Source organism: Pipra filicauda, unplaced genomic scaffold (assembly GCF_003945595.2).
Source record: "Pipra filicauda isolate LSUMZ 115617 unplaced genomic scaffold, ASM394559v2 scaffold527_size357992_pilon, whole genome shotgun sequence".
Lineage (NCBI taxonomy): Eukaryota > Metazoa > Chordata > Aves > Passeriformes > Pipridae > Pipra > Pipra filicauda.
In genome coordinates, this window is record NW_024104673.1 from 161,078 (window position 1) to 185,377 (window position 24,300).

Below are 24,300 nucleotides of genomic sequence, written 5' to 3' on the forward strand. Positions count from 1 at the left end.
AACCCCATCTGCCAACACACCACCACAACCTCCTAAACCCTCCTCTTCCTCCTCCTCCACCTCCAGCAGCCCCAACCCACCCACCCAAAAGGCAGGTTGGGGAGGGTTCAGGGGCTCACCTGGGAGGTGTGGCTGGCAAAGCCCAGCCCCACCATTGCCTCTTAAACCTTCCTCCCCCTCCTCCATCATCCTCAAACCCACCCCCAGACACCCAAACCCCGGGCAGGGGAGGGTTCAGGGGCTCACCTGGAAGGTGCCAACTGCTGACACACCACCACGACCTCCTAAATGTTCGTCCTCCTCCTCCAGCAACCCCAAACCCACACCCAGACCCCCAAAACCCAGGCAGGGGAGAGTTCCTGGAAGGTGTAGCTGGCAAAGCCCAGCCCCACCACGGCCTCTTAAACCTTCCTCCTCCTCCTCCATCATCCCCAAAGACACCCCCAGACCCCCAAACCCACCCCCAGACACCCAAACCCACCCCCAGACACCCAAACCCAGATAAAGAAGGATTCAAGGCTCACCTGGAAGGCGTGGCTGGCGAAGCCCAGCCTCAGCTGCTGGCACACCACCATGGCCTCCTGAACCTTCCTCCTCGTCCTCTTCCTCCATCATCCCCAAAGCCACCCCCAGAGACCCAAACCCACCCCCAGAGACCCAAACCCAGATAAAGGAGGATTCAGGGCTCACCTGGAAGGCGTGGCTGGCGAAGCCCAGCCCCAGCTGCCGGCACACCACCATGGCCTCCACGGTGCCCCAGTTGTCGCTGCAGACCGTGCCCCACCTCAGGGTGCCGTTGCGCTCGGCCAGGACCTCCACCCTGCCCTCGTAGGGGTTGCGGCCTCCACTCAGGCGCAGCTGCAGGGCACAGACACACAGACACCCCCCCGGGGCAGTGAGGCCACGGCACAGCCCCCCGGGGGACGTGGGGCAGCACCCGGGGGCTCCTCGGGGCTGGGAGTCCCCGAGCTCGCACGGCTCGGTTTGGGCACTGATGTAGTTGGGGTCACCTCCCAGCCAGGGCAGGGGATGGTCCAGCCGAGCCCTGCAGCTCAAAGGGGGCTGGAGCAGCTGCAGGGATAACACACTCCCTGGGACAGCTTCCCTTCCCTGCTCCTTTAGAGCTCTGGAAGGAGTGTTGGCTCAGGGGAACCTGTGGCAGGTTCGTGCAGCGTCGTGGAATGGTTGGGTTGGAAGGGACCTTAAAAATCTTCTCATTCCAGCCCCTGCCATGGGCAGGGACACCTCCCACTAGACCAGGCTGCTCCAAGCCCTGTCATAGAATCACAGAATCAGCTGGGTTGGAAGGGACCTCCAAGAGCATCCAGTCCAACCCTTGATCCAACCCCGCCGTGGTTCCCAGCCCATGGCACTGATGCCACATCCAGTCTCTGCTTAAAAACCCCCAGGGATGGAGAATCCACCCCTTCCCTGGGCAGCCCATTCCAATGCCCGACTACCCTTTCTGTAAAGAATTCCTTCCTAATCTCCAACCTAAACCTCCCCTGTCCTTCCATCATTTCTTTCTTCATTTATAAGAAAAGAAGCTCAAAGCTCAGCCTAAAAAGGGAGAATCGCCCTCATTTTCCCTCCTAAAACCCAAACAAAACCTTCATGGCTTGGGTGAAATGATTCCTTCCCAATGCTGAGCCCTGGCAGGTGAGGCCCCAGCGTGCAGACACCTGGCAAACATTCCCTGGCACCCGGATCACCCGGCTCCTCACCTGGTTCTGGAAGCCCATGGCAGGGACGTTGCACCTCACAGCAGCATCTTCCTCGTGGTTGCAGCCCTGGGACTCGGTGTTGAACTTGCAGTCTGTGACTGACTTCTCAAAGCCTGTGCAGTCGATCTCGTTCAGGTGGATCGGGCCCATCCCTTGGGGAAGGGGGAAAGGAAGGAAAAAAAGAGGTTTTTGCTTTCTGCCTGTGCTGCTGCGTGGGGAGGAAATGTTAATACCCTGCAGACACCACGCCGGCCTCCAGCGTTCCAAACACCCTGGAAAAAAAAGCCACTGGTTTCGTGTGAAAACAAACCCAAAAGCTGCAATATCCTTATTAATATTTTCACTGTTAAATTCTTGCCAGTGTTCTTCGGGGCTCCGGCAGGCAAGAACCCCAGAAACAGCCAAGTTTCCACTGTTACATAATTTACAAACTTCAGCTGCAGGAATTCACAAATTATGACCTTTTGGCTGGGTCTGTGTGCTGGAATCTGCTCCCAGTCAAGCCCTGACATTTAACTGGGACGTGGACACGTTTGCTGGGACAATCAAGCAGAAAACCACAGGGAGGGAGGGATGAGGAGTCAGCAAAATAAATCTGGGGCAGGTGGTGTGGGCTCCAACACAGCAGTGAAATACAATCATTCCATACTGCAGAGGTGCTGGGAGACAAATGGGAATAATCTGGGAGGACAAGTGGCATCCAAGATGAGGCTGGTCCTTCCAACCAGCATCAGAACACCCTGGGATCATAGAATCATAGAATCACAGAATCAGCTGGGTTGGAAGGGACCTCTGAGATCATCAGGTCCAACCCTTGATCCACTACTGCTGCAGTTGCTAGACCATGGCACTGATGCCACATTCAGTCTCTTTTTAAAAACCTCCAGGGATGGAGAATCCCCCCCTTCCCTGGGCAGCCCATTCCAATGGCTGAGCACCCTCTCTGCAAAGAAATTCTTCCTAATCTCCAACCTAACCCTCCCCTGGCCCAGCTGCAGACCCAGCCCTCTTGTCTTGCTGATGGTTGCCTGGGAAAAGAGACCAACCCCCCCCTGGCTCCCCCCTCCTGGCAGGGAGTTGCAGAGAGTGAGGAGGTCTCCCCTGAGCCTCCTCTTCTCCAGGCTGAGCCCCCCCAGCTCCCTCAGCCTCTCCTCCCAGCACTTGTGCTCCAGTCCCTTCCCCAGCCTCGTTGCTCTTCCTCTGGCCCTGCTCCAGCCCCTCCATGTCCTTCCTGAGCTGAGGGCCCAGAACTGGACACAGCACTCCAGGGGTGGCCTCCCCAGCGCTGAGTCCAGGGGCAGAATCCCTTCCCTGGCCCTGTTGGCCACCCTGTTCCTGAGCCAGGCCAGGATCCATTGGCCTCTTGGCCACCTGGGCACACTCTGGTTCCTGTTCAGCTCCCTGTCAATCCAAACTCTCAGCTCCCTTCCTGCCTGGCTGCTCTCCAGCCCCTCTATCCCCAACCTGTAGCGCTGCAGCTGGAACAACCCAAAGTGTAACCACGGACACGGAGTTAACTGGGAGAGTCTCCCCTCTGCAGCTGGAGGGGAGTTTGGGCCAGCAGAGCTCCTTTTCCTCCCACAACGGGACGATCCCGCTGCTGGGGGGAGCTCAGCCATCCAAAGGACACTTCTGACAGGGAGCACTGATGGATGGCTGGGGCTGAGCAGGAGAAGAAAGGGAAGCCTGTGGGAATCGGCCGAGAGTTTCCAGGCTGCGGGAGACGGCAGGGAACGGAGCGTTCCATGTTCTCCTCCCTCACGTGGCAGCCTCTCCTCCCCTCCCCACAACGATGATTAAGCTGTTTCCTACATGCAGTTAAACACTCCAGCAGATTTCATCCCACCACAAGAGGGTTTTGGCAAATCCAGCGGACGGGTCACGTTTTAAAGCTTTCCAGACTCGGGACACCACGTGTTGTTTCCTTCCCTCCCCTCCCCTCCTCCAAGTCTCCAAAGAAGATTCACCCTTTCCTTTGTTCTCACAGGAAGGGTTTGGTGTCATTTGCTTTCCCATTCTCACCACAGGAGCAAGGTGTGGGAATCCCCAGGTGGTTTCAGGGGGTGTAAGTTCTCCTTTGAGTTACCATTTCCCACATTTTGGGATTTAAACCAGCTCCCAGACACAGGAAATCCAACCCCAAACCTGGCTCTGAGCTGTTCAAATGCCCTTCTATTTATAATGGGCTTATAAATGACTTTATAAATTACTGTTCTGCTTTAAATTGGAGCATCTGAAGTCTGGATCCAGGACTCATTTTTGCCAGGAACCTTCTAGTAATACATTCCACCATGATGTGGTTCTAGAGGACTCAAAGGGAGCTTTAGAGCAACAGATGTGATAATGAAGAATTAATTACTGGAACAGCTGTCTGCGCAAAAGGTTAAGCTCATCATCCCCAAACTTCTTTCAAGGAATCTCAAACATCTTTTTTAAGTCACATATTCCAGCCTGGCCTCCAGACTCGTTAAGGAGGCCTCAGAGGAGACATTTCTGGTCCCCGGAGCAAATATTCCAGTGAAAACACGCTCTGTCCCGTATCCCCAAGGGCTCTTGGAGCTGGACAAGGCCCCAGCAGCCCCTGGGGGGCTTACCTTGGCCCAGCCTTGCTCCTGTGATGGCCTCCTTGGCGCTGCCAAAGCCCAGCTCCCGGCACACCACGCTGGCCGACACCAGGTTCCAGTTGTCGTCACAGACCGTCCCCCACTCCCCGTTTTTCAGCACTTCCACTCGTCCCTCGCCCGTGTTGGCTCCTCCTTTCAGCCTCACCAGTGGTTGCTGCAAGACACGAGGTGGGAGAGGAGTTAATTCCCACTCCCACTGCCCAATTCCACGTCCTGCCCTCTGCAGCTCCTGTCTGCGGGAAAGCTGGGCCCCCCAAACTGTTAGAGAATCACAGAACTGAACCCCCTACCACACAATTCCAGGGGCCAAAAGCTCTGGATGGAAGGAGATCTTTACCTGCAAACACTCATGGGATGCACAGAGATGTTTCTCACGTCCCTACATGTGGGCAGGGAATTGAAAAAAAAAAAAGATATTTTAGTTCTCTGCAGGTTTAGTGCTTGGATTTAGGAGCCTTTTTCTGCTGGTGCACACAGGCTGGACATGGAAAAACCCAATTCTCATGTTCCTTGGGAGTCATGTCCCTTGGAGAACGGCCCCAAGCCTGCTGGTGCCCAACTCTCATCCCCTGGCTGCCACTAAAAGGGTTTATTTGCTGTTCAGATCTCCAGGATCAACGTGGAGCTCAAGCCACCTCAAACCCACCTGTCTGCTGAGTTCTGAGCAGTGGAATCCGTGATCTGGCAGATCCCAGCCAGAAACGCACAGCTCCAGTTTCACTCACTCCTGGTTTTATATGATTACGTTATTATCTCTTTCCACTTTTCTATTATTATCTTATTATCTATCAATCACCCACAGCTTTGCCCGGTGCCAGGCACAGACCTGCCACTTGCTGCTGCACCTGAGAGGTGGGTTGTGCTGGTGGCAGCAGAGTCAAAGCTTTGGGAACACCGAGAATCCTTAACTTTTCCAACTGGCAGCAGGCTGGGGTCACACAAAGGACATGCAAAGCCCAAACAAAGGCTTAAGGAATTACTTGGCAGCGTGTGTGGCTCAGAAGATTAGTCATGATTTACAAGACCTTTCACCTTTCAGGCCTAAATCCCTCAAGCTCTCGTGCAGGGAAGAGCCCAGGATCCAGGCAGGGATTGCACTATTCCCACCACAGCAGTTTTGGGAGGTGTTGACACCTGAGAAGAGCCCAGAGATCCTCCTAAATCCACACAGATCCAGGGCTGGGTGATGCAGCTCCAACCCCACCCAGAGCACCCCTGGGAAAACCCCTCTAACCCAGCATTTGGGGCCTCCAGATCCCAAAATCGTCCCCGTGTCCTGAGGCTGCAGCTGGAAAATTTCCCTTGGCATCCACTAAACCATGTTTGCTGCATGTTAAGCTCTTCTTTCCTATTCAGTCACCCCCCTGACCCTGAGCACAAGCAGCTCCAGGGTTGTTTTACAGGGCTTTTTGCATATCCCAGGATTTTTACAGCCCTTTCCTCACTAGACTAAACAAACACAGCTCCCCAGCCTTCCTGCAGGCCGTGTTTTCCCAGTCTCCCAGGGCATTTCCTTGCCGAGGAATGCAGAGGTAGAGGAAATGCCAACTGATTTCCCTCGTCCCTCCACAGGGAAAACCAATCCAGCAGGATTCCAGTGGCTGTGGAACAGCAAAGCCCGGCAGCGACCGGGCACCAGTTCAACTGGCTCGGACAGAGCAGCTCCAACAGGAACGTGACCCGGGGATTTTCCCACTCCTTGCTCCCAGCTTTGCCAGCTCCCATCCTCCAGGAGGCAAGGAAGCAGGAATTTCTTGGGATAGGGGTTGGCTGGGCTTGCAGGGAGACGGGAATACTCGGAGGGGACGTTGGCACGAGGTGTTCGGGTCCTGCAGCTGAGAGCTGATGGTGGATTTACACCCCCAGGGTTTTCCTGCTCAAACTCATAGGGGGTTAGATGGGATTTTAGGGAGAAATTCCTCCCTGGGGGGGTGGGGAGGCCCTGGAATGGATTTCCCAGGGAAGCTGTGGCTGCCCCATGCCTGGAAGTGTCCAAGGCCAGGTTGGAGCAACCTGGGCTAGGGGGTGGGACAGGATGAGCTTTAAGGTCCTTTCCAACCCAAACCACTCCAGGATTCCATGACTCTTCCCCAGCTTTATATTCCTGAGCAGGGTCTGGAATATCCCTTGGATTAGTTGGGATCAGCTGTCCCAGCTCTGTCCCCTCCCAGCTTCCTGTGTCCTTCCAAAGTCTTTCAAAGCAGGAAAGGCCTCGAGGTTGTGCAGCCCTGCTCAGCAACACCAAAAACTTCTCTCGGTGTTAACAGCACAGATTCAAACCCCTGTGAGCAAAATTAACTCCATCCCAGCCAAACCAACACACTGGAAAATTCAGCCGAGGAAAAAAAACAAGATATACAAGACAGAAATTAAAATGCATATTGCCTGGAGAATGTACCCATGAGCTTTGAGAAATTCGGGGGGAAGATTCAGCGTGTCCTCAGGCAATGTTTAATTTCCTTCTGTAGCTGTGTGAGGAGATGGAACAGCAGCAGCTTCCTGGAGTCTCACCACAGGGATATTCAACCTGGGATGGGACTCCCCAAAGTTAAGCAAAAAGCTGGATTTCATCCATCATTTCAGCCCTCAGACCTGCCGAGCCAGAGGTTTGGGCTCCAGTTTCTTGGGAGTGCCCAAGCTCGGAGCAAACCGGGTGAGATTAGACGACCTTTGAGGTGCCCTCCAACCCAAACCACGCTGGGATTGGGGGCCAGGTGGGGTTTTCTCCCTGCTCACCTCCTGCCTGAAGGCTTTTCGGAAGCCGCTGTGGCTGCTGGGGGCGAAGGCCCGGCCGGGGACGCAGCTGACGACGGCGGGCAGCCCGTCCTCACACGTCACGTTCTTCCCCGCGCCCACGGCCAGGTGGTTGCCCAGCTTGCAGCTGGAGATGTGAGCCTCACTCCCGCTGCAGTCCATGGAGTAAGCCCAGTAATGCTGCTTCCTTCTGCTGGCAAACATCCTGAAGGGAATACAAGAGGAGGAGAAAAGGGAAAGTCGGGGATCCGGAAAAAAACTGCGCTGGTGTGGTGGTGGGTTGGGGGAGGGGGGGAATGCCTTGGAATAAAATTGGGATGGAAAAGGATTGTTTGGAGGGTGAAATAAAACTGGGATGGAACAGGATTGTTTGGAGGGTGAAATAAAACTGGGATGGAACAGGAATTGTTTGGAGGCCACAATAAAACTGGAGTGGAACAGGAATTGTTTGGAGGCCACAATAAAATGGGGATGGAACAGGAATTGCTTGGAGGCTGAAATAAAACTAGGATTGAATAGGATTGTTTGGAGGCTGAAAGAAAACTGGAGTGGAACAGGAATTGTTTGGAGGCCACAATAAAACTGGAGTGGAACAGGAATTGTTTGGAGGCCACAATAAAATGGGGATGGAACAGGAATTGCTTGGAGGCTGAAATAAAACTTGAGGATTGAATAGGATTGTTTGGAGGCTGAAATAAAAAAGTGGACTGTTTGGAGGCCACAATAAAATGGGGATGGAACAGGAATTGCTTGGAGGCTGAAATAAAACTAGGATTGAATAGGATTGTTTGGAGGTTGAAATAAAACTGGGATAGAACAGGATTGCTTGGAGGCTGAAATAAAACTAGGATTGAATAGGATTGTTTGGAGGTTGAAATAAAACTGGGATGGAACAGGAATTGTTTGGAGGCCACAATAAAACTGGAGTGGAACAGGAATTGTTTGGAGGCCACAATAAAATGGGGATGGAACAGGAATTGCTTGGAGGCTGAAATAAAACTAGGATTGAATAGGATTGTTTGGAGGTTGAAATAAAGCTGGGATAGAACAGGATTGCTTGGAGGCTGAAATAAAACTGGGATGGAATAGGATTGTTTGGAGGCTGAAATAAAACTGGGATGGAACAGGAATTGTTTGGAGGCCACAATAAAACTGGAGTGGAACAGGAATTGTTTGGAGGCCACAATAAAATGGGGATGGAACAGGAATTGCTTGGAGGCTGAAATAAAACTAGGATTGAATAGGATTGTTTGGAGGTTGAAATAAAGCTGGGATAGAACAGGATTGCTTGGAGGCTGAAATAAAACTGGGATGGAATAGGATTGTTTGGAGGCTGAAATAAAACTGGAGTGGAACAGGATTGCTTGGAGGCTGAAATAAAGCTGGGATGGGACAGGATTGTTTGGAGGCTGAAATAAAACTGGGGTTTGACAGGATTGTTTGGAGGCTGAACCATTAATACACAGGACTCTGTTAAGGTGTCACTTAGAATCATGGAATCATTAAGGTTGGAAAAGACCTCCCAGATCATCAAGTCCAACTACCTGGGGTTAAACAGGTCACCTGTAAAAGCTAAAAATCAGAATATGAATCAAAGGTGCAGCTCCAGCAGCTCCTAGGAGCAGAAAATCCCCTGCATCACATAGGGCTCAGCTCATTCAAACTGAGTGAACAAACTGGGGTGTCAGTTTGGCCTGAAGAGCCCCAAAAATCCTCTCCCTTTGCTGCTTTCAGCTGGGAGGTGGCAGATTGGGGAAAAAAAAAAAACCCTCCAGCTCTGCAGCTCCTCTCAAACCTCGGTGTGAACAAGCCCGACCCTGGAAGCAATTTCTGGGAGCAGGAGCAGTTCCCTTGCTGACATGTTCACAGCAGAGGAGCTTGGCAGCAGCTCCTGCTCCTCACTCCCAAGCTGCCTGGAGCTGCTCCAGGTGCTCCTGAGGAGGAAGGGGGCACGTGGGATAAACTGGGAAGGGAAGGAATCCGGCTTCTGGAAGGGAAGGAATCCACCTCCGGAGCTGAGAGTCGAGAAAACACAAAATATGGGTCAGATCAAACACAAAATATGGGTCAGATCAGCATCAAAAGTGAGATGGGAAAAGTTAAAAACGCAGGCACAGAGGAGTCAACGCCCTGCTGGGATCCTGACGTGGCTTTGTGTGATCCCTGTGCTGCTCCGGGTTCCAGGACTCCCTGGGATCCAAGGATGGGCTGTGGGATCCAAATGGCACATGAGGATGGAGCAGGAATTGTTTGGAGGCTGAAATATAACTGGGATGGAACAGGAATTGTTTGGAGGCTGAAATAAAATTGGGGATGGAACAGGAATTGTTTGGAGGCTGAAATAAAATTGGGGATGGAACAGGAATTGTTTGGAGGCTGAAATAAAATTGGGGATGGAACAGGAATTGTTTGGAGGCTGAAATAAAATTGGGGATGGAACAGGAATTGTTTGGAGGCTGAAATAAAATTGGGGATGGAACAGGAATTGTTTGGAGGCTGAAATAAAATTGGGGATGGAACAGGAATTGTTTGGAGGCTGAAATAAAGCTGGGACTGAATAGGAGGTTGAAATAAAGCTGGGACTGAATAGGAGGCTGAAATAAAGCTGGGTGGGACTTCTGGGAGGAAAAACACCAATTCTGGGCAATTCTGCAGCAGATCCCTCCGGGATTGGGAGCCTGGAGAGCAGCTGGGAAGGGCCAAAGAGCCTTTCTGAGGGGTTGGTTTGGGATTCAAGTGGCCAGGTGGAGGTTTTTCCCCCAGCACGGGGGCTGATCTGCAGGGTCACGGAGATTGGAGGGACTCTCCTCTCCCCTCCTGCTCACTGAGCTCTGCTGACCAGCTCAGCAGTTCTCTGGGCTCACAGCCACTGACTAATCCCTTCTGGAGCCAAATTTCCCCGGGCTGAGGTTGGGGATGGATCCAGCCAGGCTGGAGATAGAGATGCAGCGGCAACACATGATGTGGGGCTGGAAGGGATGGAGCAGGGCTGAGATCCTGTCCTGGGGGCAAAACTGGCTGTCAACACAGAGCAGAAGCTGTCAGGGACCCTGAACAGAGGCAAAAGGAGTGGGAAATGGGAAGAGAGAATTAAAATCCAAAAAATAAACCCACAAAACCAGGGAGACACGAAGCACCAGCCACTCCTCAGCTGGAAGTGAGAACCTGAAGGAGTATTTTCACCCTCCCCAGGCAGGCCCAGGGAGCTCCATGAACTCCAAAGCAGACAAGAAACAGCCTGTCTTGGGGAAATAACGATGGGGATGCCTCAGAATAGCAAACAATGACCTCATCCTGGACATTTCATGAGGCATCAACATCTGGTTGGTATTAACAGCCCTTGGTAGGCTGGGGAGAAATAAAACCCCACCTCAGTTCCCCGGACTGAATATATATATGTATATATATATATAAAAAAAGCAGAATACAGATGATCTTTACAGGCAGAAACTCAGGGCATGGCTGCCTCTGAGTTTTTAACACAGGAAGGTTGCAAACAGCTCTCCCTGGCCTTGGTGGGAGCCAAGAGCAAGGTCAGAGGTGGGAGTGGGAGTCTGGCTGGGAGAGTTCAGCCAATTCCAGGTCAAGTCAGAGTTCAAACCATTCCTACTGGTGAGGAGAGATGGGCTTTCATCACCCAAAAGCTTTAAGCAAAGCACAGGTGAAGCCCAAGGGCTGTGGGAAGTGGTTAAAGAAGACTGGTTGGGTAAGAGAGGGCAGGATAGGTTGGATATTAGGGAAAGATCCCTTATCCAGAGGGTGTTCAGGCACTGGAATAGGTTCCCAAGGGAATTGGTCAGAGCCTCAAAGCTGCCAGAGCTCCAGGAGTGTTTGGACAATGCTCTCAAGGTGGGATTTTGGGGTGTCTGTGCAGGGCCAGGGCTTGGACTGGATGATCCTTGGGGGTCCCTTCCATGATTGTACGACTTGGGGAGCAGAAAACAAGTCCTCACACACCCCCAGAGGCCAGGAAGAGTCACCCAGACCCCACAAAGCAGGGGCTGGGAACTCTCCCCGGGCTGGGAGCACAAAGTTTGTCCCCCCTTAGAAACCCTTCAAGCGTTTATGGAAGGGAAGGAGCTGCTGCCTTTGGCCTCTGGGAGGGCAGAAGGGAAGCCACACCTGCCAAAGCCCTTCAGATCCTGGGAGAAGACAAACCACGGGGGTTTTTACTGCAAGAACTGAAGTGATGACCGGCCCTACACACCTGAGCAGGCTTGTAATGGGAGGAGCAGACTGGTTGAACTGGGAGGTGCTGTTTGGGCTGGCACTGGATGGAGGATCCTGGAGCTGCTCAGCATTTCCAGCCATTTCTTTGACAAATCACAAAGCTTTAAAGCTTAAAAAGGCATCAGGCATCCCTGATCCCAAATTTCTCCTCTCTCCATCAGCAAAATCCATTAAATTCTGCTCTGCTTTCCCAGCCAGAGCAGGAACTGGGAGGAGGAGTGAACAGCAGCCCCTGTATAAAACCACTTTGAAGAATGAACAAGAACAGGGAAACAACACTGAGCTGGGTTTCATTTCCTCCCATAAATTGTCCTGTCAGCTCCAGAGGCCGAGTTGCATTCGGGAATAAAACCCTGGCACTGGGACAACGATGAACTAAGTTGTTTTCTTTCAAGCAAGATCCATCTGCAAATCATTTCACCTCCCACCATTGTGCAGGAGCAGGGGATCTGCAAGCTCAGCAGGCAGGGCTGGACTTTGGGGGGATGTGGGAAGGGGCACTCCGAGCCTTGCCCAGCAGGAACCTGATCCCAGCCCATCTCTGTGGGAAGGATCCACTCCTGGGGAGCAGGGGACTCACAGATCAGAGAGGGCAAAGCCTGAGGAACGAGGAGAACGTCTCTGAGGGGTCACAGGCTCATGGAGAGGGGGTTCAGCTCCAGGGACCAGCCAGGATGAGCCCTTCCCTCTCCAAAACAACAGGGGTAAGCAGAGAGCAGAGCTCTCCTGGCCCAGGCTCATCATTCCAGCACCTTGACCATGAAGGAAAGGTCACCTGGGACATTCCCAGCCCAGAACTGGGAGCTTTCCCTCCCCTCTAAGGTGACCAGTGACACTGGTTGTACCCAGTGGGCCTGCCAGGAACACAAACCCCAAGGAAGAATCCAGCTTTTACACTCTGCTAACAAACAAAACTGTCCAGCTGCCAACGTTTTACAAGCCCAATAAAATGCCCTCCCATCCTCCTTCCACCCTGGGGTAACACCCAACGTGCTTCCCAAAACATCTGGGGGTGCAGGAGCCCAGCAGGGCTGAGAACCAGCAAAGAGGGCTCGGGGGAATTGGGGGTCTCCAGCAACCTGGCTGAGCAGCAGAGATCTCCAAGCCTGGCATTTGGAAGCACAGCACATTCCCAACTCCAAGCAGTGGCATTCCCAGCACTGCTGGGTTGGTGCTGGACAGCCCTGCCTCAGATTTTCCATCTCTGTGTGTGTGTGCAAGGGACAGGACAAGCACCAAGCACCCTTTTTTTTTAAGGCAGATGGCTCCAGCTGCTCAACTTAATGCTTTTCTTGGAAGCACCACAACTGGAAGCAGGAAAAATCTTTCTTAGGGGTGATTTATCCCTCGCTCCTGCTCCGCTGCAGGGGATGGGAATCTCAGGGATGAGTTTGAGGGAGTGATGGAAGCAAACACTCCCCAAACTGGTGTCTGAGCCTGGCCTGGTAGCAATTATTAATTCACTGCTCGTCTCCCCGGGAATCCTGCGAACAAAATTCCACTTGGAGTCCTTATTTCAGATTCCTTCACACTGTTCCAGCCCAAGGACCTCGCTGGTGGATTGGGATTTTGCTAATGAGAGAACTGAAACGTGGCCAGGCAGGTCCAGGGGGGAGCTTCCAGAAATAGCAATTCCAGAGGCCAAAAGGAGCCTAAAAAAGGCAGGAAAACCACAGCTCCTGCCTGGAGAATCCTGCTCTCCCCCTCACCCAGCCGATGCTTTCCCACCCCACAGGTCACAGGGTAGGAAAGAGAGGAGACAGAATTTCATTTGAACTGTTTTGCATCTGCTTTAGGGTGTTTTTTTTTTTCTTCCAGGGAACAAGTGGGAAGAAGCACGTCTGGTGACAAAATCCAAGGTGAAACAACGACAACAAGAAAGACCAACATGACTTGACTGGAGCTTCCAGCACAGCCAGAACTGATCCCAAAGCTGGCTTTCTGCAGCAGGGTGGGATGAGCAGCTGGAGAGAGACCATTTACAAGAGCCTGGAGGGACAGGACAAGGGGGAAAACTTCAAACTGACAGAGAGCAGTTTAGGTGGGATATTGGGAAGGAATTCTTCCCTGGGAGGGTGGGGAGGCCCTGGCACAGGTTGTCCAGAGGAGCTGTGGCTGCCCCATCCCTGGAAGTGTCCAAGGCCAGGTTGGAGCAACCTGGGCTAGTGGAAGGTGTCCCTGTGCATGGCAGGGGGTGGAACAGGACACTGTTTAACATTCCCTCCAACCCAAACCATCACTGGGGGAGGAAATGCCTGTCCTGGGACTGGAATTATAAAACAGAAAGACCCCTTGGGCCAACTGTGCCCATCTCCCATTCCAGGCCCGATATCAAACCCTCCAGCTCATCCTGCACAAGGTCTCCAGCCAAAGGCTGAGGATCAAAGGCCCCCTCCCTGCCTGCAACGAGGAAATTCTTGACATATCAGACATTTACACAGGAGCCCCATGGGAAGGAATGAAGATGGGAAGGAATGAAGATGGGAAGGAATGAAGATGGGAAGGAATGAAGATGGGAAGGAATGAAGATGGGAGGGAATGAAGCAGTCGGAGGTTTCTCCCTCTGAGGAGAGGCTGAGGGAACTGGGGCTGTTCAGCCTGGAGAAGAGGAGGCTCAGGGGAGACCTCCTCACTCTCTGCAACTCCCTGACAGGAGGGGGGAGCCGGGGAGGGTTGGTCTCTTTTCCCAGGCAACCATCAGCAAGACAAGAGGGCTGGGTCTGCAGCTGTGCCAGGGGAGGGTTAGGTTGGAGATCAGGAAGAATTTCTTTGCAGAGAGGGTGCTCAGCCCTTGGAATGGGCTGCCCAGGGCAGGGGTGGATTCTCCATCCCTGGAGGTTTTTAAGCAGAGCCTGGATGTGGCATCAGTGCCATGGGCTGGGAACCACGGCGGGGTTGGATCAAGGGTTGGACTTGATGATCTGGGAGGTCCCTTCCAACCCAGCTGATTCTGGGATTCTCTCATTCCCCCTCAAGCCCCCGGGTGTTACTGGACACTTTGCCTCCATGCCCAAGGCCCTGAGCATTCCCAGGAGGGTGTCTGTGGCTCACCCATTTCCTCTCGCTGGGGAACCCGAACATGCCGCAGACGACCCGGGAGTTCTTCATGGTCCAGTGTTTGTCACAGATCTGCTTCCAGGTGCCCTCGTCCTTCACCTCCACGTAGCCCTCGGTGACGGGGACCCGCTTGCGGTAGGTGGCCAGGATGGCCCTGATCCTGATGTCCTCCACCTGGATGTTCATGTTCTGCAGGCACAGAGCACACAGGACTCACACTGGGTCGGGAGGAAAGTGCTGGTGGTGCTTCAGGGTGGGATAAAACCCCAGCTGTGAGGGCTGGAAGGATGGGATGTGCAGGGAGGGACAACGGGGAGGCAAAGAGGAGGGACAGGACAAAGGGGAATGGGTTCAAACTAGATGGATATTGAGAGGGAAGGGTGGTGAGGCCCTGGAATGGATTTCCCAGAAGATGTCCCATCCCTGGAAGTGTCCAAGGGCAGCTTGGAGCAACCTGGGCTAGTGGAAGGTGTCCCTGCTCATGGCAGGAGGTGGGACTGGGTGACCATTACGGTCCTTTCCAACTCAAAACCATTCTGGGATTTTATGAAACAAACCTCTCCACCCTGTACAAATCCAGCCTCCATCCTGTTAAGAGGATGCTCTTTCTCATTAAAAAAAACCAAACCCAACTTTAGTTCATTTTATAAGTAGCCACTTAACAAACCTCCTTTATCACTTAAGCACTTGTCCATCCCAGTGCTGGTTTCAGCAGCACAGGGACATTAATTTAGTCCCAGCTGCTGTGAAAACAACCTCAGCTTTCTTAGGGCCATCTTAATGACAGAATCATTTAGGGAAAGGCGGGAAACCGGGAGCCTGTAAGGGAAAACTTTGGGGTTTTCAGGGAGCCCGTGTGGAATCTGGGATTCCACTGTGCTGACAGCAGCACTTCTCTGGTTCCTCCTCCGGCTGAGGCAGGACTTGGGACAGCAGATGAGTCACGGGGGTGGAATGGATTTCACACGTGGAGCCCTAAAAGTGAGGGCACAGAGCAGCCCTGCAGGGCCCCGAGCCCAGAGCGGAGCCTGGCTGGAAAATATCCGCCGTGGCCACGAGCAAAGAGCTCCTGAAAAACGGATAAACCCCAATCCAGCAGCCCTGAGCTGTCAAATATGCACAAACCCACGTGGTTCTGGCTCAGGGTTACATCAGGACTGAGGAATCCTCCCTTCTCCGGGATTCAATTGCTTGGAAAAAAAAAATACCCGGAGCTTTAAAGGGCCACGAGCCCCTGGATCAGCAGCTGCCTCTGGATCAGCAGCTGCCTCTGGATCAGCAGCTCCCTCTGGATCAGCAGCTGCCTCTGGATCAGCAGCTCCCTCTGGATCAGCAGCTCCCTCTGGATCAGCAGCTCCCAGGGGTGGGGGAGGCCAAGAGGTGAGAGCAGGACGTGCTGAGCCCTGAGCCCTGCCAGTGACGTGGCTCATCCATTCCCCAGATGCTTCCCCAGCTGCTGATGCAACCAGGAGAGCCCAGGGAAGGGGAAACAACTGCCTGGAGCAGGGAATGGGCCAGGGAAAGGCTCTGGCAGCTCCTCACCCACAGCTCTGCTCAAGCCACTCACTCAAGTCTTCCCTCCTCCTTTTCCTTATTTTTTTTCCTTCCCTCTCTTCTCTGTTTTTTTTTTAATATAAAAATATTTATATATTTATATACAATAGGTATTTATATTAAATACTTATATATGTAAACTATTTGTATTATTTACCACCCAGTTTTACAGAAATATTTCTATATTTCTATATAATAGCTATTTACATAAAATATTTAGATATATAAAATATTTGTATTATTTACCACCCAGTTTTGAAAATATTTCTATATTACTATATAATAGCTATTTACATAAAATATTTAGATATATAAAATATTTGTATTATTTACCACCCAGTCTTACAGAAATATTTCTATATTTATATATAATAGCTATTTATAAAAATATTTATATATATAATATTTTTATTATTTACCACCCAGTTTAAAAAAAATTATCTATTTCTATATAATAGCTATTTATATAAAATATTGAGATATAGAAACTATTTGTATTATTTACCACCCAGTTTTACAAAAATATTTCTATTTAATAGCTATTTATATAAAATATTTATATATTTATATATAAAATTTATATATAATATATATTTTAATATATATAATTATATATAGATAATTTATATTTTGTATTATTTGGAGTTAATCCTCCAGCATCTCCCAGCTGGAGCATCCACCAAACACCCCCAGGACCCCTGGAAAACAGGACACTGGGATTTGATTCACCCAGTGGCTCAGTGCTGCCCACACAGAGCTCACAGTCTGGGCTTCAATTCTGAAACCCTCAAGAATTAAAAACAACCCCCGTGACATCCAAATTTGTTACATCTGAGACATTTTAAGGTGCTGAAAGGGTCTGATGGGAGAGTAAATTTGAAACAGCTCCCGTGCAGCCTGAAAAATCCATGTACAGCACTGAATCCTCCTGGATTTGGCAGATTCCCCCTCAAATATTGCAGGCGTTTGCCTACGTGCTGCCAGGAAGGTGGTGGAGCCTCGGGGCATTCAAGGCATCCCCAGGCTGGTTTCCAAACCCTGGAATTCACTTTCCCCTGGTGCAATTTATGAAATGTTCCCAGTTTTTCACTTGGAGTGTGTTTACCTGCAGCTCCAGCCCGGTGCTGTCAGAGAGAACCTTCTTTTCCTGCTCCCTCCCCCTTTGCTTTGGTTTCTTCCCCGGGAAACGAGGAGTAATCAAAGCCTTAAATCCACTTGGAACCGGCTTGGAGCGCTGAAGATCTCAAGGTGTTTTTAATCAAAGGATTAACCCAAAAGGCCAGAGAGCCAAAGCTTCAAATCAGGCTGGAAAAGCACATGGAAAGGCAGGAACCAAGGAGGAAATGTGCCCTGACAGCTGAGAAAGTGGGAGAGGGGGTTCTCCATCAGTGACCACGGGATGAATCCCCCCCACAGAAAGCCCCGAGTAAGTTTACTACACGTGGTTCCACCAGGACCAGCCCTGCTGATGGGTAAAGTCTCAGAAAAGGAACATTTTCCCTGACTAGACCTGACATCAGCAACGTGCTAAAACCCACACGTGGCTTTAACTCGACAGCCGCTTCCATTTTCCCTGGATTTAGACAGGCTGGAGGCCACAGCCTGTCCCTGGAATGCCAGAGGGGGAGTTCACCCCCAGGGATGGTGTCCAGGTGTCTGGGTTTGGTGAGGAAGCTGCTCTGACAGCACTTGCTCCCTCCCTTTGAGTTTGAATTCCAGCTGTTAAACATCTGCCTGAGCTTCCCTGGATCATCATTCCCATGTTAGTCACCATTAAACATCCCTGTTCTCACCGCTGGACCATCACAGGGGGTGGGAGAAACTCATCCCCCTCCCTGGGGGTGGAAAAGGGGGACAAACCTGGAAATGCATCTCCCTCCCCCCAGAGATGCTGACACAGGCACAAAAAAGAAATCCTGCTCCAGCTCAGGACTCTGCTGAGTGAATCCAACTCCTTTGTCATGTTTTTTGCCTGTATTTGCCAAGAAAGAGGGGAAAAAAAGCAGCAAACTAGCAAGAAATAAGGCATAATTCAGTCCCTGGAGGGTATTAATCTCCAGATAGGTCTAGCAGACCACAATGGCATTTTCATGATCTGTCTGAGAGCAAAACCAACCCCCAGCCAGTCCCTTTTCCGCTCCCAGAGCTGGTTTTGAGCAGAGAATTATTGACAGAGCAGCTCAAAGGGTCTGCACCGAGCCTGAGCAAGCAGCGAAGCCTCCGAGAGGAATTCAGGAGGCTGCAGAGCTCGGCTTTTGGAAAATTTAATTTTGGAAAACTCAAGAAGAAAGGATCAAAACTGCGGGTTTGTCGGGGAGAAGGGGCTGCCAGGAGCTTTCTCCTTGAGATCTGAGCGGTTTCCTTTCCCTGCAGAGGTTTTGTTACACCAGGACTGTTCAAGGATGCAGATGCAGCAGAAAGGTTTCGGCTCCCAACACCCGACGTGTGGAGCAGCTGATGGGGAAAACAGGCTCCGGAGGAAAATCGGGAGCAAACAACACTTAATGGCTAAAGCAGGCTCTGGAATTGCCCCTGAGGGACACGTGGAGAGGAAAACCTGCAGCAGGGACACCTCTGTGAGAGCAGGAGAGAGCTGGGGTTAAACACAGCAGGGGTGTGATGGAGAGGGGAGACAGGACAGGAGAGACAGGACGCAGGGAACGGCTTCCCACTGCCAGAGGGAGGGTTAGGTGGGATAGTGGGGAGAAATTCCTTCCTGGGATGGAATTCCCAGAGCATCTGTGGCTGCCCCATCCCTGGAGGTGTCCAAGGGCAGGCTGGACCAACCTGGGCTGGTGGAAGGTGCCCCTGGCAGGGGGTGGAACGAGGTAACCCTTGAGGTCCTTTCCCACCCAAACCATTGCGTGGTTTTATGATCTCCAGCAAACTACAACACAAACCAGTGTAAAAACGAGTTAAAAACGTGTCAGACTGTTCCACACCGGGCTGTATTTCCCTCTGCCCTGCTCCCTTCCTTGCCAGGAGCCACATCCAGGCCTCCTGTCCAGCCCTGGCCACCAAACCCCGGGCAGAGCCAGCGCTCCCCACTCTGTTATGAAACCTCGGAGCGACCCGGGGCCTGCCCAGAGACAGCCCAGAGAAAAGGGGTGGGTTTGGAGCTCTCACAAAAGGATTCCTGGCTCGGAAAAGTTTTCACAGGAGCCTCCAGTGGCTTTTGTTTCCACCCTCTGAACCAAACGCTTCCCCCCCCACGGCTTCGGATCCCAGGGCAAAACCCCACACGACTTTGGCAATGTTTGTTTTCACCCTCTGCCCCGGGTTTTTGTGCCCAGCCCGGGGTGTTCGTGCCCTTCTCCTCGCCCAAACCCTGAGATATCTTTTCCTTCTGCAGGAATCAGTCCAGGGAGAAGATCCCATTCCTAGAAACCCGAGTGCAGCTCCACGGGCTGCAGACACTGCCCTGGTGCTGAATCAGCAGCTCCTCCTGGGAGGTTCCCCACAGTTCTCTGCCTCTGACCAGCCCAGATTTGCTGCTCTCCTGCTTTAAGACTCCCCACCACCCCCTCAAACTGCTCTTTCCCCCCTTAAGCCTGACCTAGCCCACTGGCCCTTCAATGCAAAATCCATTTACAACAGAATTTTTCACTGACAACAGAGCTCCGGGATTTTGGGGCTTCCAAACACCGAGAAATGAGGCTGAAACTGGGACTATAAATCGATTATTTCCTCAGTTAAGAACACAACACCAGATCTTCCCACTCGGCCTTTGCTCATCCCACCCTCTCTCCTGCATTTAAACCTCCCCTCACTTCCCCCACGGTCTCAGCCACCGAGCCTTTTCTCCAAAAAATGCCTCTTTTTTCTCCTGAAAATGACTTTTTCCCCCTGAAAATGCCTCTTTTTCCCCCTGAAGATGCCTCTTTTTTCCCCCGAAAACGACTCTTTTTTCCCCTGAAAATGACTCTTTTTTCCCCTGAAAATGACTCTTTTTTCCCCTGAAAATGACTTTTTCTCCCTGAAAATGAAGTTTTTCCCCCTGAAAATGCCTCTTTTTTCCCTGAAAATGAAGTTTTCCCCCTGAAGATGCCTCTTTTTTCCCCTGAAAACGACCCTTTTCCCCCCTGAAAATGCCTCTTTTTTCCCTGAAAAATGACTCTTTTTCCCCCAAAAATGACTTTTTTCCCCTGAAAATGACTTTTTTTCCCCTGAAAATGACTCTTTTTCCCTGAAAATGCCTCTTTTTTTGCCATGAAAACTCCTTTTTCCCCTAAAAATGACCCTTTTTCCCCCTAAAAATTAAGGTTTTCCCCTGAAAATGACACTTTTTTCCCCAAAAATAACTCTTTTTTTCCCCCGAAAATAACTCTTTTTTTCCCCCTGAAAACGACCCTTTTTTCCCCAAAAATAACTCTTTTTTCCCCCCGAAAATAACTCTCTTTTTCCCCCTGAAAACGACCCTTTTTCCCCTAAAACTGTCTCTCTTTTCCCCCGAAAACGCCTCTTTTCAAAGTCTCTCTCCCTGCGTCCGTGGGAACGGGTGGGATCTGTTTGGGTTCAAACCTCTGGAGCCGAGCCCCTGAGTCACCAGCAGCTGATAAATAAAGCCGGGGAGGGAGATGCTGCGGCACAGCCGATAGGAGAAGCTGGGAGAGGCTCACCCGCTGCCAAGGCAGGGGGATGGAGCAGCAGTGGGAAAGGAAAAGCTGGGGATGTCAAAAAGGGGCTGAGGATGTCAGAAAGGGGCTGAGGATGTCAGAAAGGGGGGCAAAGCAGGAGCACTGAGCCCTGGAGAGCCCTTGGAGGCTCAGTTTGGGGCAGGTGCTGCTCTGTCCTGGTAGCAGCAGGATCTGAGGGTGTCCTGAGGAGCAGAGGTTTGACACTCCCCTTTTCAGAGAATCACAGAATCACAGAATCAGCTGGGTTGGAAGGGACCTCCCAGATCATCCAGTCCAACCCTTGATCCAACCCCGCCGTGGTTCCCAGCCCATGGCACTGATGCCACATCCAGTCTCTGCTTAAAAACCTCCAGGGATGGAGAATCCACCCCTTCCCTGGGCAGCCCATTCCAATGGCTGAGCACCCTCTCTGCAAAGAAATTCTTCCTGATCTCCAACCTAACCCTCCCCTGGCACAGCTGCAGACCCAGCCCTCTTGTCTTGCTGATGGTTGCCTGGGAAAAGAGACCAGCCCCCCCCGGCTCCCCCCTCCTGTCAGGGAGTTGCAGAGAGTGAGGAGGTCTCCCCTGAGCCTCCTCTTCTCCAGGCTGAGCCCCCCCAGCTCCCTCAGCCTCTCCTCACAGCACTTGTGCTCCAGTCCCTTCCCCAGCCTTGTTGCCCTTCTCTGGCCCTGCTCCAGCCCCTCCATGTCCTTCCTGAGCTGAGGGCCCAGAGCTGGACACAGCACTCCAGGGGTGGCCTCACCAGCGCTGAGTCCAGGGGCAGAATTCCATTCTGCTTCAAGGACAATCTGGAGCAGACACTGCAAACTGGGCAGATTCATCACCTGACCACCACAGGGCAGGACAGAAGAATCACAGAATCAACTGGGTTGGAAAAGACCTCCAAGAAGGTCAGAAACAGGGAATCAATCAGGTTGGGAAAGACCTCCAGCATCATCAAATTCAACCTTTGCCCGACCACCACCTTGTCAACTCAACCATCACACCCTGGCCTCGGGATAAGTCAAATATAATAGAGAAATGGTCTTCAGGGTCCCTTCCAAGCCAAACCCTCCTCTGAGTCTTCATTCATAGCCCCCTGAGGTGCAAAAAGCATCACAAAGCAACCCCTGAGGTACAAATTATCACATTTGTTTGGAAATCACAACACTAAAACGTGTGGATATCCCCAAAACCAACTTAATTAACATCTGTCTGGAGCAAAGAGGTGCTAAGGATTGTCCCCAAAACCAACCTAACTAACATTTATCTGGAGCAAAGAGGTGCTAAGGATTGTCCCCAAAACCAACTTAATTAACATTTGTCTGGAATAAAGAGGTGTTAAGGATTGCCCCCAAAACCAACCTAACTAACATTTATCTGGAGCAAAGAGGTGTTAAGGATTGTCCCCAAAACCACCTTAATTAACATTTGTCTGGAATAAAGAGGTGCTAAGGATTGCCCCCAAAATCAACCTAACTAACATTTATCTGGAGCAAAGAGGTGCTAAGGATTGTCCCCAAAACCAACTTAATATTTGTCTGGAGCAAAGAGGTGCTAAAGACCCTTCCTGGCAGCAGAAGTCACGTTGCACTCGGGTTTATGTTCAGAGAAGTAAACATTTACACTGAGGGGAAAGAAATCCCAGTCTCGCTGAAAGAAACAATGTTTTAAACACTGTTGTCATAACAAACAGACAAATAAAGCTTTTAGAGTCAAACATTCCTGGGAGCTGGAGGACGCTGAGCCCAGGGCTGAGATGGTGGGGACCATCCCAGGTTATGGAGAGAGTTCCCGCTGATTTCCACGACAAAAAGCTGGATAAGAGGAGGATTTACCTTAAAGCTCATCCAGTTCCACCCCTTCCACCAGCCCAGGTTGCTCCAACCTGGCCTTGGCCACTCCCAGGGATGGTTCAACCCACTCCTAACCTGGCAGAACCAGAGCCTTGGAGCCACGCTGGGCTTTGAACTGAGGGTTTTTCGTGCTCCACATCCACCCAGAAGGGAAAGGAAGGACAGAAATAGCAGCACAGCCCCAGGGTGTTCAGCCAGACCTCGTCTGCCCACTGTCTGGCCAAAGCCCTGGGCTGCTCTCAGGTACCCAGATCTATTTGTGAACCTCTAAAAGCTGCAGAAATTCGATATATTTAGAGTATGGCCTGTTTGAAGCCCGTGTGGGCGCACGCAGAGGAAGAGGGCGGACGACAAATATTTTGCTAAGGATGTTTTGGGGGGAATATGTTCAGTAAAACACCTCTGGTGCATTTATTTAAGAAATATGTTAAGGTGGGACTCAGTCACTGTGGTCTTCAAATTGCTGGACAGCCCAGGGAGGGAGTCACAGGTGGGTCTGGGCTGAGCTGGGATAACCCAGAGGGACTGAATGTACTGTTTGGAAAAGCAGGAATGGCATTCCCTGCTCCCAGCTTTGGGAACACACATTAAATCCTTTGATTTCAGGGCTTCTGGCATCCTGCAAAGACTTAGGAAAACACTGGGGGCTGTGCACACATTTCCACTCCGGGCTTTGGCACGGGATGAAGGAACCTGAGGGCAGGTCTGGGCTGCCCAGGCACCGGGAGAGGAGCAGCCAGGAGGTGCTTCTGCGCTGATTTATCTGCTCTTGGTGCCTTTTGCCCCGGCAAGGAGAGCTCAGCACAATCTGAGGGCACAGATTCTGCTCCCAGGGCAGTGACTTCGCCCCTGGAACCTTCCCCCTGCCCTTGCTGGCCCACCTTAGAGGGGACAAACAGGCAGCACAAAGCTCCAGGAGCTCCAAAATCCTGCCCAAAGCAGCAGATCCCACTCGTTCTGCCTCCCAAACCTGGAATTATTGCAGGGCAGGGGCTGCATTTACAGCTCTGCTTGTCTGTTCCTCCCAAACCCCAGCAGAGGCAGCAAACAGGGTTTGTGTTCTCGGGGAGGTTTAAAAGCAACCTGATTAAATTTTTCTTTTCCTCACAACATTCCTGCTGCATTTAATGCCTACAGGAATTCCCAGTGGGAATAAAATGGGTAAAACCTGCTCTGGTCAGACCTGAGCTGTACATCCAGCCAAGAATGGGAATTAAGGGCGTGGAAAACAAAGTAAAGTCACAGATGGGTTTGACCAAAAATAATATAAAATATAAAAATAATTATATATTATATTATAAATTATATATAGTATATAAAATATAAATATACAAGATATAATATATTATACAAAAATAATTTATGTATAATAGACAATATAATCGATAATAGAAAATTATAATAATGGTAATAATAATGGCCCTGCATTAATGAGAATCTATCTGATTATATATATATTATAGATATATTTATATATAATATAATCAATAAAAGAAATCAACCATAAAATGGTAATAATAATGATAATGGCCCTACATTAATGAGAATCTATCTGATTATATATATAATATATAATATAATCGATAATAGAATTTAACTAAAAATGGTAATAATAATAATAATAATAATAATAATAATAATAATAATAATAATAATGGCCCTGCATTAATGAGAATCTATCTGATGATGCATATAATCAGGTTTTCCTGCCCAGCCAAGGGCTGTCCAGCCCTGCATATCCATCACCCTCCAAGAAATCACCCTTGGAACAAGTCCCAGGAGCTGCACTGGGGGTGGAAAACAGCAAAGCTGAGGGAATTTGCTCTGTTTTAGTGAGGGAATGATGGATTTCAGCCCTGCCCCGAGCTCAGGAGGTTTAACCT

At 51.0% G+C, this 24,300-nt stretch overlaps 1 protein-coding gene across 1 annotated transcript in view; it reads right to left on the bottom strand.

Annotated features, from left to right (window-relative positions):
* The window catches only part of LOXL2 (lysyl oxidase like 2), a 47,901-nt gene that overhangs the window by 8,240 nt on the left and 15,361 nt on the right, over window positions 1-24,300 (bottom strand). Inside the window, exons 4-9 of the mRNA XM_039387047.1 lie at window positions 14,384-14,578; window positions 11,225-11,244; window positions 7,085-7,307; window positions 4,319-4,502; window positions 1,725-1,876; window positions 691-858 (exon numbers count right to left, since the gene is read on the bottom strand). Of these exons, the coding sequence (XP_039242981.1) occupies window positions 691-858; window positions 1,725-1,876; window positions 4,319-4,502; window positions 7,085-7,307; window positions 11,225-11,244; window positions 14,384-14,578 (942 nt within the window). The remainder of the gene's footprint in view (window positions 1-690; window positions 859-1,724; window positions 1,877-4,318; window positions 4,503-7,084; window positions 7,308-11,224; window positions 11,245-14,383; window positions 14,579-24,300) is intronic.